Source organism: Symphalangus syndactylus, chromosome 7 (genome assembly GCF_028878055.3).
Source record: "Symphalangus syndactylus isolate Jambi chromosome 7, NHGRI_mSymSyn1-v2.1_pri, whole genome shotgun sequence".
In the NCBI taxonomy this organism is placed as follows: Eukaryota; Metazoa; Chordata; class Mammalia; order Primates; family Hylobatidae; genus Symphalangus; species Symphalangus syndactylus.
Genome location: NC_072429.2, coordinates 66,180,278 through 66,199,241, shown reverse-complemented (window position 1 = coordinate 66,199,241; position 18,964 = coordinate 66,180,278). Strand labels below are relative to the sequence as shown.

The window sequence follows — 18,964 nt, the reverse complement described above, 5'->3', positions numbered from 1 at the left end:
ACACAGTTATATACACACATACATACACATGTTGTTAAATTAGGTTTAGCCCAAAGCTACTTCCTTACATATTTTAAGTTCAGCCTAAAGGTTTTTCCAGACATAGTGAACTGTAACCTAACTGGATGTGTAAACAGACTCTAGTCTACTCTTGTGTCAATCACTAAGTTTTGGCCAATCAAAGGCAGCCAACTGTTCAAACTGTGTTCAATAATGCAAATGCTGGTCTGGAACCAATCTGGCTATTTCTGTACCTCATTTCTGTTTTCTGCACATCAGTTCTCTTTTTCTGTCCGTAAATCTTCTTCCACCACATGGCTGTGTTGGAGTCTCTGAACCTACTCTGGCTCAGGAGTCTTCCTAATTCACAAATCATTCTTTGCTCAATTTAATTTGCATAAGGTTTCTCTTTTAACAGATGGTGTCAGAAGTGGGACCTGAAGTAGAGCTTCCCCCGATGCCCAGAAGCAACATGTGACCAAGTGAGGTCCCTGCCAGGCCCACTATGGCCACTGCTCTCTCACAGCAACTGGGGATCATGGTATTCTCTCTCAGATTCCAAAGCTCCACAGATTTGTTTTTAGCTCTCTGAGTTTGTTTGAGCAAATTTTTTTATCTGAACTGGGTTCACAAAACACAACAGAAACTGGACTGGATGCAGAATCATGTTGGATCTGATATTAACTGGCTTGAATCCAGTTAGAGGCCTCTTATGTCTGACCCAGTCAGACAGAAACTGATAATTAATGGAAATATTGCAGGAGGTATAAATTTCAGCTTTTGGAAATTCACAGGGATTTTTGTGTTCTACCCTTTCCTTGCACTTTTCTCTTTTTGGTTGCTTAGGTAGGAAAAAATCATTGACTAAGTTGATCAAGGAGATCTGATAGCCAAAGCCAAGACGTAAGGTAAAAAGGAGATCCTTAGTTTCTAAAGAAATGAATAATCCACCTTCCAGCTATGCCTACATTTGCATGTATAAATATCAGACTCTGGAGGCAGCAAACACTTATAGAAGTGGTAAAATCTTACTAAAGGTAATTTAAAATTAGAATGGAATGTTCCAAATGAATAACACCACACTTTAAGCAGTGCATCTGAAAATGAGAATTCCTGGCCAGGTGCGGTGGCTCACGCCTGTAATCTCAGCACTTTGAGAGGCCAAGGCAGGTGGATCACTTAAGGTCAGGAGTTTGAGACCAGCCTGGCTAACATGGTGAAACCCCATCTCTACTAAAAATACAAAAATTAGGCAGGAGTGATAGTGGGCGCCTGTAGTCCCAGCTACTTGGGAGGCTGAGGCAAGAGAATTACTTGAACCCCAGGATCTTGCCACTGAACTCCAGCCTGGGCAACAGAGTGAGATTCCATCTCAAAAAAAAAAAAAAAAAGAAAAGAAAAGAAAAAGAAAACAAGAATTCTTGAATTAGTCTTATCTAGGTATGCCTATTCATAGGCAGAATCTTCCAAAAAGATTTTAATATCTTTACTGTTTTTTAAAAGACTTTTTATAAATGGCAAATAAAAAGTTTAAGTGACTAATTGATAAGAAAATATCTGTTAACCTTTTGGTTTAGTTATTATTCTGCCCCAAAGGCAAAAAGAAAGCTATCCTAAAGTGTTTGCAAAAGATAAGACCTCCGGTAAAGTAGGCTTGCTTCTTTCTCACAGCAATCCATGCTGAATCCAGTCATGGAAAATGCTTTCTTTGCCCTATTCCTTAATGGGCTCCATGCTGAACTCAGTAATTTTAGCTAAGAAACAGTAGTTAAGTTAAAAAGAACACCTATGGAACTAAAATATGCCTTTCTGGAATTTAACTGGCTATCTTTAAACCTTTTCGTAAAAGACGTCTACATTTATAAAGGAAATCTCCATTTTTAAGGATATCTGCCTATAATTTACATAACAAATCAAACCTTTTTTAAAGTGCTTTTTGGACTATCTTGTCTTAACTGAACTTTTACTTCCACTATTTTTTCTTTGGTTTGCACTGATAATACAAAGTCAGCTCTGTGCTTTTGAAATACAGATTTTCTTGTTTGGCCTGGGAGTTGGCCCTTTAGAAGTACAGATTTGGAGTTGTCTGACTGGCAGTTGCTTAGGGCAATGAAACATGTGACTGAAAGCGGGATAGTCTAAAGAGAGAAAGGAAAAATTATTTATAAGCTAGCTTTATGAAAGCTAGAAGATCTGCTTCTGCCTGTGTTCATATGTCTACTATATATGTTAAGTGTATGTGATACAATTCGGTAAATAAAACTAGTTTTCAAATTGTTGGCAAAATATGGTTTCAAAATTGTCAGTTAAATATAAGTAGGTACTTGTTTGATTTGACTATGAGCTTACAGTTTGGTTTTGAGAGTCTGGATTCAGTGATCTGGACAGATGGCCATGGTGAGGCCTGGGGCTAAGTTCTCAGTTCCTAGAACAGCAGCTACAAGCCAGAATCAAGCCCAACATGACCCCTTCTTCCCTGGCCCAGATTTGCCTCCTGGCTATTCTGGGAGGGGTTGTATCCTCCAGGCATCCTCCTCACAGCTGTTTTCTGTCCTGACTTCTACATCAGGCATGGAAATTCAGGACTTAGACAAGCACTGCCCTTCATAGCCCTCCTGGGTGCCATGTGGCTAAATGGCTTATAGGGGAAGACATTAGGGAAGGTACCTGGGGGAAGACATTAGCGAAGGTACCTGGGGGAAGACATTAGTGAAGGTACTGTAGCAGGACGAGCCATAGACAAAACCCCTCAGACACTGAGTTAAAGAAGGAAGGGCTTTATTCGGCCAGGAGGGTTGGCAAGACTCACGTCTGAAAAACCGAGCTCTCTGAGTGAGCAATTCCTGTCCCTCTTAAGGGCTTACAACTCTAGGGGGTCCACATGAGAGCGTAGTGATTGATTGAGCAAGCAGGGGGTACGTGACTGGGGGCTGCATACACCAGTAATTAGAACAGAACAGAACAGGACAGGGATTTTCACAGTGCTTTTCCATACAATATCTGTAATTTATAGATAACATAACCGATTAGGTCAGGGGTCGATATTTAACTACCAGGCCCAGGGCGTGGCACCAGGCTGTATGTCTGTGGATTTCATTTCTGCCTTTTAGTTTTTACTTCTTCTTTCTTTGGAGGCAGAAATTGGGCATAAGATAATATGAGAGGTGGTCTCCTCCCTTAGTACCTGGGGGAAGACATTTTCAGTGCATGTTTTCTGGTTGTATAAAATCTTTCCCATGCATGAGGGCTGATGTTATAACAGTAGCTAAAAGATTATTCCTGGAGAAATAGCCAGAGATAGGATACTTATTTCACTGGACAAGTTATAGAACAGGTAAATAAGGTATTATTGATACTATAGTACTGGGCGAAGCTAGCTGAATTGACTGAATTGTTTTGGTAAAAGGTATTGCAGATTAATGACAATCAGATCCACTTCTGGTGTAAAACATAAGTTGACACCTTTATTATGTCATTAAAAGGCCTATCCCCCTAATAATACAGTCTCACGTATCTTCCACTAATAATCTCTGACATAACTAAGTGCTGCAAAGCCTTAATGCACTATGTCAAGATGTATTTTCACAAGGTAAAGAAAGCTTTACATGGTGATCTGACTGAGGACAATCTAGAACCTGAAGACTGAATTTTCTGAGAACAACATCAGAGTTGGCCTTTGCCATCACATTGTAGCAAAACTTTGAGACCTTGAACCTTGGGTTCATGACCTCACAACTCAGAAGGTCCCCTCCACACTCTTACTGTACTGCCACTGGAAACCTTAAGGTTAAAGCTAACCAGGAAAATTTCTCCCCAGAAGAAGATGACACCATTGATGTGGGTAGCTTTTTCACCAGATCAAGAATCAATACTTCTCTGCTATCATAAGACTCTTACCTTTCTATTTTTTTTCCTTGCTTATACTTCTATGAACAATAAAAGTGAAAAAGGAGACGGTTGTGTGGACTCATGGGGTATACTTTTATTTTGTGAAAGATATTGAAGCCAGCCTTATATACATAGACAACTTTATGCTTTGATAGATGGAAGATGAAGGGCCAGTGTAAGTAAGAAATGTTCATGGTACATTTGTTGTCTCATAATCAGTCAGAAACAGAACATTGAGACCCTCCTCTTAACCTACATCATAGGTTAAAGAGAACATTGCGGCCATCAGTTATGGAGAAAATTAATAGGAAGCCTTCACTCTTCCAAATGGGCATCTTTTGTTAGGTTTCTTTTCCCATGGTTTGGATAAACGAAGCAATAATTAGAAATTTATCCCTCATGATAGGCTCTTCTAGCAGATAATACTGTAAATGCTATATTATACAACAGACTTTTTTTTTTTTCTTTATTTTATTTTAGAGATGAAGTCTCGCTCTGTAGCCCAGGTTGGAGTGCAGTGGCATGATCTCGACTCACTGAAACCTCTGCCTCCCAGGTTCAAACAATTCTTGCCTCAGCCTCCCAAGTAGTTGGGATTACAGGCACCCACCACACCCAGCTAATTTTTGTATTATTAGTAGAGATGGGGTTTTACTATGTTGGCCAGCCTGGCCTCAAACTCCTGGCCTCAAGTGATCTGCCCGCCTCGGCCTCCCAAAGTGCTGGGATTACAGGCTTGAGTGACCAGGCCTGGCCAGTAATACAACAGACTTTAAATGCTCCTTTGAAAGTTGTGCTAAATAGGCTGGGCGTGGTGGCTCATGCCTGTAATCCCAGCACTTTGGGAGGCCGAGGCAGGTAGATCACAAGGTCAGGAGATCGAGACCATCCTGGCTAACATGGTGAAACCCTGTCTCTACTAAAAATACAAAAAATTAGCCAGGCATGGTGGTGGGCGCCTGTAGTCCCAGCTGCTCTGGAGGCTGAGGCAGGAGAATGGCGTGAACCCAGGAGGTGAGCTTGCAGTGAGTTGAGATTGCGCCACTGCACTCCAGCCTGGGCAACAAGAGCGACACTCTGTGTCACAGAGCGAGACTCTGCCTTAAAAAAAAAAAAAGAAAGAAAGTTGTGCTAAATAAAAAAATTGCTCTAGATCACTTAGTGATTAACAGAGAAGTGTCTGTGCAGTTGTTGGCACTTCTTGTTACCCATGGAGAAATACATCACATCAGGTATTGTAGAGATTCAGTTGTAAGGAATTAATGAATAGACTGCTTGGTTAAAGTGAGTAGATTCTTTACCTAGCACATTCTTTGATCTATTTGATTTTATTTGGTTGGTTTTGTTTATGGGACCCCAGGTAAGGAGCATACTCCGAGCTCTTGGTATTATCCTCCTGATAATCGTAACAGCAGTCTCCCTGCTGTGTTGTATTCTCTCAAAAATTTTAAACATTTGCATGCAGCCATCTGTAGAATGTCAAATGGCCTTTCTTCAACTGGAATGACAAAAACTCAAAGAAACGTGATCATGAGAACATCATAGCCTATGAATGATATGCTGAGACAGAAAACCCAAAATGATGGTAAATGAGAGTGGTGGTAAGTCCCTAAGTATTGGTCACATGCTCACCTAAGTGAGAACCTTACCAAAAAGGGAGAGGAGGTTTTTAAACAAAATTATGGGAGGTCATTGTTTTGGACTGAGCTCCTGCACTAGGCCCCAACAAACCAGACAAAAGCAAAATGGAGGCACTTATGCTAAATGCAACATAACCAAACTGAAACTTTAAGGAAGGAGACAGGTCCTATAAAACGACCATTTTTTCCCCCTGTAAACAGTGGATTCCAACAAAAGAAGGTTGCCCCTACTGTAACCCTCATGCACACACAAAATTACTTGACATTTATGATGATGACAGAGTGACATTAATTCCTAAAGTTTTGGTCTATCTCCTAAAGTTGAGAGGATGACCAAAAGAGGGAAATTGCTAAATTAAGTTTAGCCCAAAGCTGCCTCCTTACATATTTTACGTTTGGCCTAAAGATGTCTGGGCATAGTGAACCTGACTTGAAGTGCAAACAGACTGTAATCAACTCTTGTGCCAGCTGAGCCTCATAATCAGTTGGCCAATCAAAGGCAGCCAACTGTTCAAATCGGGTTCAAATAAGGCAAAACCCAAGCTGTGACCAATTTGGCTGCTCCTGAACCTCACTTCTGTTTTCCGTACATTGCTTCTCTTTTTCTGTCCATAAATCTTCTTCCACCACGTGGCTGTGCTGGAGTCTCTCTGAGCCTGCTCTGGCTCAGGAGGCTACCCTTTGTCAATTAAAGTCCATTAAATTTAATTTGTCTAAGGTTTTTAACAATGTACACATCTGTATGTGTACACACCTATACATGTATACAGACATAGAAGATACGTTTTACGTATTTATGTATATAATGCATATGCAAATAATGGGAAAAATAAATAAGGCTAATTTGAAGAGGAAAGCTCTGAATTAACAGTAAATGAAGTAACTAAATTAAAGAAAGTCCCCATATTAATGAAGCCCTCTGTACACTGGGACCTGACGGTGGGCAGTGCACAGGGAGAAGGAGCAGCACAGGTGAAATGCAGCAGCTACTTTTTTATAGACAGGACAAAGGGACTGAAAGAAATCTACTTAAGCATAAAAAAATTCAAATAAACCGGGTACAGTGGCTCACACCTGTAATCCCAGCACTTTGGGAGGCCGAGGCAGGCAGATCACAAGGTCAGGAGTTCAAGACCATCCTGGTCAACATAGTGAAACCGTCTCTACTAAAAATACAAAAATTAGCCAGGTGTGGTGGTGGGCACCTGTAGTCCCAGCTACTTTGGAGGCTGAGGCAGGGGAATCGCTTAAACCCAGGAGGCAGAGGTTGCAATGAGCTGAGATCTCACCACTGCACTCCAGCCTTGCGACAGAGCAAGACTCCGTCTCAAAAAAAAAAAAAAAAAAAAAGAGGCCGAGGGTGGTGGCTCACGCCTGTCATTCCAGCACTTTGGGAGGCCGAGGCGGGTGGATCATGAGGTCAGGAGATTGAGACCATCCTGGCTAACACAGTGAAACCCCGTCTCTACTAAAAAATACAAAAAATTAGCTGGGCGAGGTGGCGGGCGCCTGTAGTCCCAGCTACTAGGGAGGCTGAGGCAGGAGAATGGCATGAACCCGGGAGGCAGAGCTTGCAGTGAGCCGAGATCGCGCCATTGCACTCCAGCCTGGGCGACAGCAAGACTCTGTCACAAAAAAAAAAAAAGAAAGAAAAGAAAAGAAAAAGAAATTCACATAAAAGGAAGCAAGTATGTTGCTGCTGGGTAAATGATGAAACCATTTCAATTTAGCGACAAGCCTGGGATGTTCACCCTCACCATTGCTAACACATAGCATTTGCAGAGAGCTCATACAGATTGATTAAAGGACAAAGACCATGAACACACAATGCACACAGCCAATCCCCAAAACCAAAAACCATGGAAAAAGCTGTTTAAACAAACTAACAGAGAAATGAAAATTAAAATGAACTTGAGATAATTAAGTTTTTACTCACTGCACTATCAAAAAACCAAGGGCTATATTACCAATCGCTGGTGGGGAAATAAAGTGGATATTCATATAATTGTTTGTGGAATTGTCATGTTTATCTTTTTGGAAATAAATCTGACAACATTTTTTTCATTAAAAAGCCTATATCCTGTATCTCAGCAACTTTACTTTGGGAATTCTATAAGAACCTAGCCTATGGAAATATAAGCCCTGATATGCAAAGTATGGCTGCATGAATTTTGGTATATACAATCCTATCCATTAAATACTAAGCAATATTTTAAAGGAATTACTTATATAACAGATACATAGAATGACTTGAGGAAATTTACAAAAAAAAAATGCACGACAATGGATTTAGTTAAGGGCAAAAAGAAAAACAAAAACACCATGCTGTTTTTGAATAGTTTGAAGAGAAACTGAAATTCATGGGTTAAAAACTGTGGATAGGGCCAGGTGCGGTGGCTCATGCCTGTAATCCCAGCATTCTGGGAGGCCAAGATGGGTGGATCACCTAAGGTCAGGAGTTTGAGACCAGCCTGATCAACATGGAAAAACCATGTCTCTACTAAAAATACAAAAATTAGCCAGGTCTGATGGCGGAGGCCTATAATCCCAGCTACTCAGGAGGCTGAGGCAGGAGAATCGTTTGAACCTGGGAGGGAGAGGTTGCAGTGAGCCAAGATCCAAGATCACGCCATTGCACTCCAGGCTGGGCAACAAGAGCAAAACTCCATCTCAAAACAAAACAAAAAAAAAAACAGAATGGTGGATAACAAAATTCTTCATTGAACATAATAAATGACACGAAAACTACAAACCAAGTCCTTAACACCCCAACTTTTTCCAGTTTGATCACCCATACAAACCTATAGCCTTACAGCTAAGTGACAGAAATCCCAGCTCCATTATTTAGATCTCGTGCCTTCTACCTACAAAGAATAACAAGATATAATGATGTAAATCTTGATTGTATTTATCTTATCACTGTTTAAACAGACTCAGAGTCCATTTCAATGTGTTTAGGAATTTAGGAGAAGAGTTTCTCCAGGAATTTAAAAAAATGTAGTTAAATTTGGAAGATGCTGGTATCAGTATTAACCAGTAGGCTATTATTCATGGGAAACAAAAAATGAAAAAAAAAAATAGGCCTTTGAAAATAAAATTATTCTTTAAAACAGCATAAAGAGCTGAGGGTCAATTTAATCATACACTTCATTCTAACAAAATGAACCACTAGGACTGCTTGGAGTGGCCATTTACATCCCAAACGGAGGTCTCTATTTTACTCCAGGATAATGCCAGTTAAAAGAATTAAATCTGCTGGGCGTGGTGGCTCACACCTGTAATCACAGCAATTTGGGAGGCTGAGGCAGGCAGATCACTTGAGATCAGGAGTTCAAGACCAGCCTGGCCAACATGGTGAAACCCTGTCTCTACTAAAAATACAAAAATTAGCCGGGCGCAGTGGTGCAGGCCTGTAGTCCCAGCTACTCGGGAGGCTGAGGCAGGAGAATCACTTGAACCTGGGAGGCAGAAGTTGCAGTGAGCCGAGATTGCACCACTGCACTCCAGCCTAGGCAACAGAGCGAGACTCTGTTTCAAAAAAAATAAAAATAAAAAAATAAATCATTTAAACACCATCGTTTATTTTAATCTGAGAGTGAGATTAGCAAACGAGAGGGAAGAAATCTATTAATACAACATGAATGAACACACAACAAAGACAAGTGTACTGAGTAGTGACATAGTTTCTAGGTCCTTTAATACACCTTCTCTGTTTGGGAAATTCACAACTTCAGGTCTCAGCGATGGACTCAATTTAGTCAACACCAGCACTTCTCAACTGCTTGACTTAACTCAGACCATTAAAATGTATAACCTACCTGAAACTACGGAGCCACAGTCTAGAAACTAGTTCCTCAGAGATCTGAATGTTCCAGCAGGCCCCTAATCTACCTAGAGCAATGTTTCTGTTAATTGGGAAGTGTAAGAAGCCCATTCCATAAGAAAGTGGTCCACTTTTGAGCAGTTACTAAACACCTTTTTTAAGCCACTCATTTTAAACTGTCTTTTAATTTTTCCGAAAAATCCCTGCTTGTTAGTCAAAAAGTATACGGAAAAATACACATGTATCCATTTGTAATAGTTCTCATTACAAACATTACATTAGGATTGGAACTACATCAGGCATATTCATATCTTTAGGTAATTTTGCTACTGACATGACTTCTGAGCATTTTTATAGTGCCATAAAAAAAAAAAAACACTGTATGTTTGTATCCAATTAAGGAGTAGATGTTTACTGCTGGCTTATTAATTTCCAGGCATTTTTTAAAGACACTCACAGAGAAAGAGTATTCTTACTATTGGTTGGGACCACAGATCTTGATAAGAATGCCGCACAAACTCAAGACCCCAACCCTCCTCTGGTCTGTTAAATCCTTGCATTGCATTTTCCGTAACAAACATTGCCCACAGCAGATTCATTACCATTTAAATAACCAGAGGAGCCCTCCTTGGAGTCTTCAATGTGGAACAATGGCAATGGGGGGAGGGCAGCAGAGGAACCGCCCTCGGTGGGGGCCTGCTTGCTGTCTCTGTGCCATGCACCTACCCTACAGGTGCTACCAGGTGGCGGTGGGTGCAGAGGAAAGAGCAGAGGCCTTCAGTTCAGCTGTGGGACCTTAGAAAATGGATTTAGTTTCCAGGAGCTTTATTTTCCTCGTATGTAAATCAGAGATAATAACAGCCACCTTGAAAGACTCAGGACAATTATATGAGCTAGGTGTTTCCATGAATCACCTATCACATGGCCAGAGGTGAGAAGAGCTAGAAATGGTATGTGTCAGTATAACGGGCACGCAGCCCTGGCCTCTACACGGAGTCATTGCTTCCTCGCAGGGCACCGCTGTGGTCATCACAGCCCACACCCTGCCGTGCCATCTATCTCTCCCTCTGCTCAGCAGGCCCTATGTCCCATCCCAGGGACATTGGAGAAGAAGGAAAGGAGTGTTACTAGTTGCCATTCATATGGTTTGTATATTGCTCTCTGCTCCCCCAACATTCTGAAGAGGGGGGACTATTTCATTATTCCTGGATCTAATCACTAAGAACTTGAGGTAAGGGAAAGAGTGCCACCCTCCCCAGAGTACCACATTCCTTTTTGCTGTGTCTGATAAAGCACCACCGCAGTGAAAAAGACAACCGTGACTCAGGTGTCATTGAGTCTGGCTCTGTCACCCAGGCTGGAGGGCAATGGCACGATCTGGGCTCACTGCAACCTCCGCCTCCAGGATTCAAGCGATTCTCTTTCCTCAGCCTCCCAAGTAGCTGGGATTACAGGTGCCCACCATCACGCCTGGCTAATTTTTGTATTTTTAGTGGAGATGGGGTTTTGCCATGTTGGCTAGGCTGGTCTTGAACTCCTGACCTCAAGCAATCCACCCACCTTGGCTTCCCAAAGTGCTGGGAATACAAGCGTGAACCACCGCACCCGGCCAGTGTTCTATCACACTTCTAGGTGGCTTTGAATTTCCTCCCCTGACCACAAATCTCTAGTACTACTTAGGTACTGAGAATGATCATTTCAATCCCGGAGAACATCAGAACTCCCAGGCCCATGGCCACTACACGGAGCAGGCATGAGGCTATGGTGGCCCTTGTGTCACTGGCGTCCAGAGGAGCTGCAAGTACCCTCCATGTGACAGACACCTGCTCACTGGTGAAGGTGTCAGCATGTTCTGCTCCAGAACCATCAAGTCCTCGGTTCACCTCTAGGTTTCAGCAAACAATACATCTTTTCTCTGGCCCTGGCTCCACCACTTACACATCTTTGGACTTTGAGAAAGTCATCTAATATTTTTGAGCCACACTTTCATCAAAGGAAAAAGAAATCCACATTTCTAAAGGGATATTGTGAGAGCAAAACAGATGCTTATAGAAGCACCTTAGGGAAAGTTTGGTTCGTAAACGGTGATGTTGTAGATATCACCAATTCTGTTGTACCATTAGGGAAAGTCTTTTCCTGACTCCATCAAAATTTCCTTGTACTTCCAGTGAGCATCACTGCAACATCTTATGAAGAATGAATGGTCTAAGTTAGCCAAGTTACTATAAACTTTCATTTCTCTCTTGTTAGATGAACCCCAAGAAGTAGATATAGTCAGTACCAAGTGATTAGCATTTGATCTTTGGTGCAGAAATCTGAAATGCAATAAGAAGGCAGAGGCCAGTTTTGCCAGCAAGTGTCCCCATTCTAACAAGGTTAGTGTGGAATGGAAGAGGATGGGCAGGTTGGGAGCCTCTGTTTTTCCTGGTGTCCACCCCTTCATCATCCGTCAGATTTCCAAAAGGAAAGTTCTGTGTTGTTGGCTTTTTGTGTATCTTTGTTTAAATCGCATAATCTTTACCACTGAAAACAATTCAAGCATGCGAACACGCACATCAATCCAGATCATGCTCGTTGCATTATTACTGACCTGCACAGCAGTCTTGCCACACTCGCAGGTCCACCTTCGGGATCTCGCTGCAACTCAGGTAATCCTGTGGGTATTCTGCCTTTACAAAGACATCAGCCTGCACTTGCTGAATGCTGTCACCATTGTCACAAAGCACCCGGCCCAGGGACGCCTGCTTCAGCTGAGTGAGTTGTGCCGGGGTAAATACTCCAGGGTTTTCATACCAGAACCTGGTAGTCAACCAAAAAAAAGGCATTGTCGTGGGTTTGTGGCCTGAGAACTCAGCTGCATGTCAAACAGCCACAATGCACCAAGAAGAGCTCAACATAAAAGATGCATACTGAAAGAATTATGCTTGTTCTCCAACTGAGTATCCTTTTAATTCTCTCCAATATTTACAACGTTCTTAAATCACATGCTTCTGACCTATCACTTTCTACTCAAGCTTTACAAAATGATTCAAAGGAAAGTTTTCTAAGGTTTTCCTCCAAAAAAGAGAAGTCTATTATTACATTTTTAATTTTTTTTAATTTTTAATTTTTTTTTGAGACGGAGTCTCATTCACTCTGTAGCCCAGGTTGGAGTGCAGTGGCATGATCTCAGCTCACTGCAACCTCCTCCTCCCGAGTTCACGCAACTCTCCTGCCTCAGCCTCCCAAGTAGCTGGGATTACAGGCTCCTGTCACCACGCCTGGCTAATTTTTATATCGTTAACTAGAGACGGGGATTCGCCATGTTGGCCAGGCTAGTCTTGAACTCCTGGCCTCAAGTGATCTGCCCACCTAGGCCTCCCAAACTGTTGGGATTACAAGAGTGAGCCACCGCACCTTGCCCTATTGTTACATTTAAATTCCATTAACTAACCTTAGAAATTGTCTGAGCAATGTAATATTAACATGTTTGCCTAAGAAGAAAATAGCACTTTTGATCATTAATATATACTATTTGGTTATATCTATCAACTAACTAGAATAAGCACATTCAATTTTAAATGAAAGGATACAATCAATTTTAAATAAAATAACTATTAAAGTCAATCTTTGGGTACATTCAGTAAAGTCGATCCTTGGGTTCATTCATTCAGTAAATATTTGAATATCATATGTCAAGCACTTTTTCGTGCTGGGTATAGAGCAGGAAATTAAGATGGTAGGCAAAAAGACTTCTTGCCACTATCTTGATGTGATGGACTGAGCTCTGTCCCCCTAAAATGTATATGCTGAAGTCCTATGCCCCAGTACCTTCGAAGGTGACTCTATTTGGAGACAGGGCCTTTGCATCGGTATTTAAGGTAAAAATAGATCACGTGTGTGAGCCCTAACCCAGTATGACTGGTGTCCTTATAAGGAAAGGAAATGTGGACATAGATAACAGAGGGAAGATCATGGGAAGACACAGGGGGAAGATGCCATATACAAGCTGGAAGAGACGCCCCAGTAGGAATCAACTCTGCTGATGCCTTGATCAGCATCTAACCTCCAGAACTATAAGAATAACAGATTTCTGTTGTCTAAGCTATCCAAGCTATGGGACTTTGTTACAACAGCCTGGCAAACTAATATATATGGGGAAGACAGCTTAACCCCCAAACTGAAGCTTTTTCCATTATTTTCAGTCTCTGACTACATATATTCTTAAACTATTGCCAATTGAGCATATTAACCCAATTATGTGAGTCAAGAAATTCAGTGTTAAAAATGATTTTAAAAAATTAATGAAATATACTATTAATTGTTACCAATGTGCAATAAAGGGAATTAAATCCTTTGCTACTTTCTCTATAATTTGTAAAGGGAAGAGATTTAAAGTAAAGAATAATTTTTATTGTAAATTTAAGTAAAAACTAAGCTCTGGGCTTTGTTTCAAGTCTTATATGCATCATCTCTGCAATGATACAAAAGGTTATATTGTCAAACAGATTTACAAGATTCCCAGATCTTACTCAACACTAAGCTTCACTAATGATTCAGAAGATACCATGCCCTGGAACATACTTGATTCCAAGCAATGGAAGAGCACGTGTCCACTCAGGAGAGGCTGCTTAGGTTTGTATTTCTTGGTTTTTATTCTTCGTTAGTCTTGGAACAGTAAACAGATTACATGACTAACTTACATTCTCCAGCCCGCTGTTTCCCATTATTTCATGATTAAATTTATTCACAATGAACACTTTAGATAAACCAAGAAATTTTAAAGAAGAGTTCCCAGTTATGTTTCCACTTGTAAATGCCCTCATAATGTAATTTTACAAGGAGATCTGGTCTAGGGTCAGCAGGTCTTCCTCCATGAGAATGAAGGGAGGGAATCTCAAGGCTACTATCAATTCCTTCCTTCTCAACATCATTGAAGGCTGCAGACGTTCTATGGAATAGGTACAATTGTTATTCACACTTTACAGATGAGGAACCTGGTTCTGAGTGATACATGTCTAAAGTTAAACAGCTGTAAGTGGTGAGACTCAGATTTAAGCACAACGTAGTCCATCTAGCCTTTATCCTCTCAATCACCAACTTCTATTTCCTTTTGAGAAATTCTGTTTCTTCCCTTCTTACAAAGATTTACAAAAATAAATGTTATCTGATAATATTGGTGGTTACAAAAGTTATGTCACCTAATGCTGTCTGATACTTATTATACTCAATATGCATTAAATCATAAAAATATGAATCACAATGTTATACGTATACATTTTGGGTCAAAAACAACTTTTGTGATTTTTAATAAGTATAACAGATAATCATTTACCTATCTCCATCTCTTAGCCGCTGAAACTGGGTAACAAACAGGCACATAAGTGTTGGTCCCACTCTCGTACCGGGAATCAGGTCTTCAACCATAAGGGCGGGCCAGAGGTCAATGTCACCTGGAGAGCCATACAACCTGGAACAGAGACAGGCAGACAGCGCATGCCTGAGACTGGAAGTGGAATTGAAAATATTCCTTATATGTATGACCCCCAAGCATTATTTTATCCACGCAAAAAGGAAAAGTAGATATGATTATTACTGTATTCTCATTTCACGGGGGAAAGCACTCAAATGAAGGAACCCTCAGGGATCACCCCATAGGCAGGAGGTGGAGTCATAACCTAACCAAGGACATATGACACCAAGCCTCATGCAATGTCCCCTGTGCAATTCTTTATAATTATTCTCTAAGCATATGGAGTATAACTGTATATATATTAACTGCAAGTGTGTGTGTGTTATGTCATGTATAAATGCATCTAGCTAATTCCTTCAGAAATACATAGAAAATTAACAATTCAGCATTGAGAAATGTCCACATCAGTGTATATGCTAGGTATGCTAAAAAGTCAATAGAAAATCATAATTTGAGGAGATGATAAGATAATAAGTGTTAGGTAAGTTTCCTCTTGCTAAAAGGCAATAAGTATTTGATCTAAGATTTGAAGCAATTTTTAAAAACAACAAACAAACAAAAAAGCACAATGCAAATGTTGATTATAAGCCAAGAGCCTTGGCTCACCACTCAGAGAAAGAAAATACGATCCATATGCTTGACACTCCCAGTAGGAGCCACTCTGATTGTTTTTTTCTCTGTACTCTAATGATAAACGTGACACCAACTTAACTTGTCCCTTGTTTAATTTTATTTCATACATATGATTCCCTAAACTACAAATAGTTTAGTTTGCATGTTTTAACCTTGTCACAAATGGAAATATAGTGTTCATACTTCCTTTTTTTCACTCAACAGTTTACTTGGCGACACAGTTGTGTGGTTGCATATATTTGTACTTTCTTCATTTTCTCTGCTGTATAGGAAACAGTCTATTATTGGAAACCATTCCAATTTAGTTTAGTTACACTGGTGATGAATACTTGTGAGGTTTTCAACTTTTACACTATGAACATTCTCTACATGTTTCTTCATATGCACAAGAGTTTCTCTAGACTAGGCATCAGCAAATTTTTACCATAAAGGGCCAGAGAGCCAGTATTTTCAGCTTTGTGGGACAACTGTGGGTTCTGTTGCAGCTACCCAACTCCTGTTTTGCATAAAAGCAGCCATAGACAACATATAAACAAACAGACATAGTTGTGTTCCAATAAAGCTTTATTTACAAAATTAGAAAAGTAGGTCAGATTTGGCCACTTGGCTGTGGTTTGCAGATCCCTGCTCTAGATTATGTTGTGCAAGAGCTAGAATTCTGAGGGCAGAGTATAGTATCTTCAATTTTAATAGTTAATGCCAAACTGCTATATGAAATTGACGTATGATTCATATTCCCATAATGAGTACACAGAATTACTCTATGATAGATATCCATATGTATATCTTCAATTTTAATAGACAATGCCAAACTGCTATCCAAAATGGATGTACAATTCATACTTCCACAAGAAGCATATCAAAATTTTCAGTGTCACCTGGAGAGCTGTATAGCCTGGAACAGACAGGCATATTATTCCTTGACATATTGTAACTTATTCCATTTTACTTTATTTTGTTAGTCAACTCTCATCACTGCTGCCCTTCCCCACTTTCTCCTTCTTGGTTTCTGATAATAGGTGGACTTTTTAGATTTCCAAGTGCCTGCTTGAATGTTTGAGTGCTGTTTAATTCCAGTTTGAATGTTGTGTTATTGTTTCCTCCTGTTTCAATTCTTTTTCTGAGAGATTTTTCCTCTGAAATGTTTTGATTTGCATTTCTGTTTTCTTGTTACATAGCTTTATTTGAAATACATCTCTCTCTCTCTCTCTCTCTCTCTCTTTTAATTCCTATGCATTTCATGAAATGAATTTCTGGTTGGGTAGCATACTCTTCTTTCACTATAGGGAAGTGCAGTCTTTTTGACGTCTGTTTTGGTGGTGATGGGGAGAAGTGGGAGTTAACATGTTTTGTTTCTCTTCTCTCTCTTTTTTTTTTTTTTAGACGGAGTCTTGCTCTGTCGCCCAGGCTGGAGTGCAGTGGCATGATCTCAGTTTTCACTGCAAGCTCCACCTCCCGGGTTCACGCCATTCTCCTGCCTCAGCCTCCTGAGTAGCTGGGATTACAGGTGCCCGCCATGACGCCCGGCTAATTTTTTGTATTTTTAGTAGAGACAGGGTTTCACCGTGTTAGCCAGAATAGTCTTGATCTCCTGACCTCGTGATCCACCCTCCTCAGCCTCTCAAAGTGCTGGGATTATAGGCGTGAGCCACCGTGCCCAGCCTTGTTTCTCTTCAAGTGCTAAAGCATCCTTAATTTCATTTCATTCTGCTTTAATGTCACCATCAAATCTGAAGGGGCACTCTATCCTTTCTCTACACACACACACACAAAGCCATCTCTGGACACTGTCAGATTTGTAACTGGTGTTGATAACTTCCAGGTTTCCAGAATTTCACTTGACAACTTAGTACTTTGTGCTGGAGTTTTTCCTTCCAGGGTTTTGTTTTGTTTTTTTTTTTTTAAGAGACAGGGTCTCACTTTGTCACCCATGCTGTGTCCAGAATTGGTGGGTTCTTGGTCTCACTAGCTTCAAGAACGAAGCCACGGACCCTCGCGGTGAGTATTACAGTTCTTAAAGGCGGCGTGTCCGGAGTTTGTTTTTTCTAATGTTCAGATGTGTTCGGAGTTCCTTCCTTCTGGTGGGGTTTGTGGTCTCACTGGCTCAGGAGTGAAACTGCGGACCTTCGCGGTGAGTGTTACAGCTCTTAAGGCAGCGCGTCTGGAGTTGTTCCTCCCGGTGGGTTCGTGATCTCACTGGCTTCAGGAGTGAAGCTGCAGACCTTCGCGGTGAGTGTTACAGCTCATAAAGGCAGCGTGGACCCAAAGAGTGAGCAGTAGCAAAATTTATTGCAAAGAGCAAAAGAACAAAGCTTCCACAGTGTGGAAGGGGACCCGAGCGGGTTGTCACTGCTGGCTCGGGCAGCCTGCTTTTATTCTCTTATCTGGCCCCACCCACATCCTGCTGATTGGTAGAGCCGAGTGGTCTGTTTTGACAGGGCGCTGATTGGTGCGTTTACAATCCCTGAGCTAAACACAAAGGATCTCCACTTCCCCACCAGATTAGCTAGATACAGAGTGTCGACACAAAGGTTCTCCAAGTCGCTACCAGAGTAGCTAGATACAGAATGTCGACTGGTGCATTCAGAAACCCTGAGCTAGACACAGGGTGCTGATTGGTGTGTTTACAAACCTTGAGCTAGATACAGAGTGCTGACTGGTGTATTTACAATCCCTTAGCTAGATATAAAGTTCTCCAAGTTCCCACCAGACTTAGGAGCCCAGCTGGCTTCACCCAGTGGATCCCGCACTGGGGCTGCAGGTGGAGCTGCCTGCCAGTCCCACCCCGTGCGCCCGCACTCCTCAGCCCTTGGGTGGTTGATGGGACTGGGCGCCATGAAGCAGGGGGTGGCACTCCCACAGAGGGGGTGGGAGGCTCAGGCATGGCGGGCTGCAGGTCCCAAGCACTGCCCTCTGGGAAGGCAGCTAAGGCCCAGTGAGAAATTGAGCACAGCAGCTGCTGGCCCAGGTGCTAAGCCCCTCATTGCCCAGGGCTGGCGGGGCCAGACGGCCACTCCAACTGCGAGGCCCCCTGAGCCCACGCCCATCCTGAACTCGTGCTGGCCCGCAAGCACCGCGCGCAGCCCCAGTTACCGCCCGCACCTCTCCCTCCACACCTCCCGGCAAGCTGAGGGAGCCAGCTCCGGCCTTGGCCAGCCCAGAAAGGGGCTCCCACAGTGCAGAGGCAGGCTGAAGGGCTTCTCAAGTGCCGCCAAAGTGGGAGCCCAGGCAGAGGAGGCACCGAGAGCAAGCAAGGGCTGTGAGGACTGCCAGCACGCTGTCACCTCTCAATGCTGGACTGCAGTGGTGCAATTGAGAGGTGACAGCATGCTGGCAGCCCTCACAGCCCTCACTCGCTCTCGGCGCCTCCTCGGCCTCGGCAGCCAGAGCCCACTCTGGCCATGCTTGAGGGGCCCTTCAGCCCACCGCTGCACTGTGGGAACCCCTCTCTGGGCTGACCAAGGCCAGAGCTGGCTCCCTCAGCTTGCGGGGAGGTGTGGCAGGAGAGGTGCAGGTGGGAACCGGGGC

The 18,964-nt window shown here is 42.2% G+C and overlaps 1 protein-coding gene across 8 annotated transcripts in view; it reads right to left on the bottom strand.

Annotated features, from left to right (window-relative positions):
- PXDNL (peroxidasin like) overlaps positions 1-18,964 on the bottom strand; it is a 479,632-nt gene that overhangs the window by 41,731 nt on the left and 418,937 nt on the right. For 5 of the 8 annotated variants that reach the window (XR_008658991.1, XM_055286430.2, XM_063643311.1 and 2 more), the window contains 2 exons: positions 14,666-14,800; positions 11,942-12,150 (listed from right to left, as the gene is read on the bottom strand). Coding sequence is in view for 6 of the 8 variants with exons in the window: in XM_055286430.2 (XP_055142405.1) it covers positions 11,942-12,150; positions 14,666-14,800 (344 nt within the window). In the remaining 2 variants the exon portion in view is untranslated. Of the gene's footprint in view, positions 1-11,941; positions 12,151-14,665; positions 14,801-18,964 lie in introns of those variants that run through there. The other 3 variants (XM_055286433.1, XM_055286431.2, XM_055286435.1) reach the window with 3 other exon arrangements.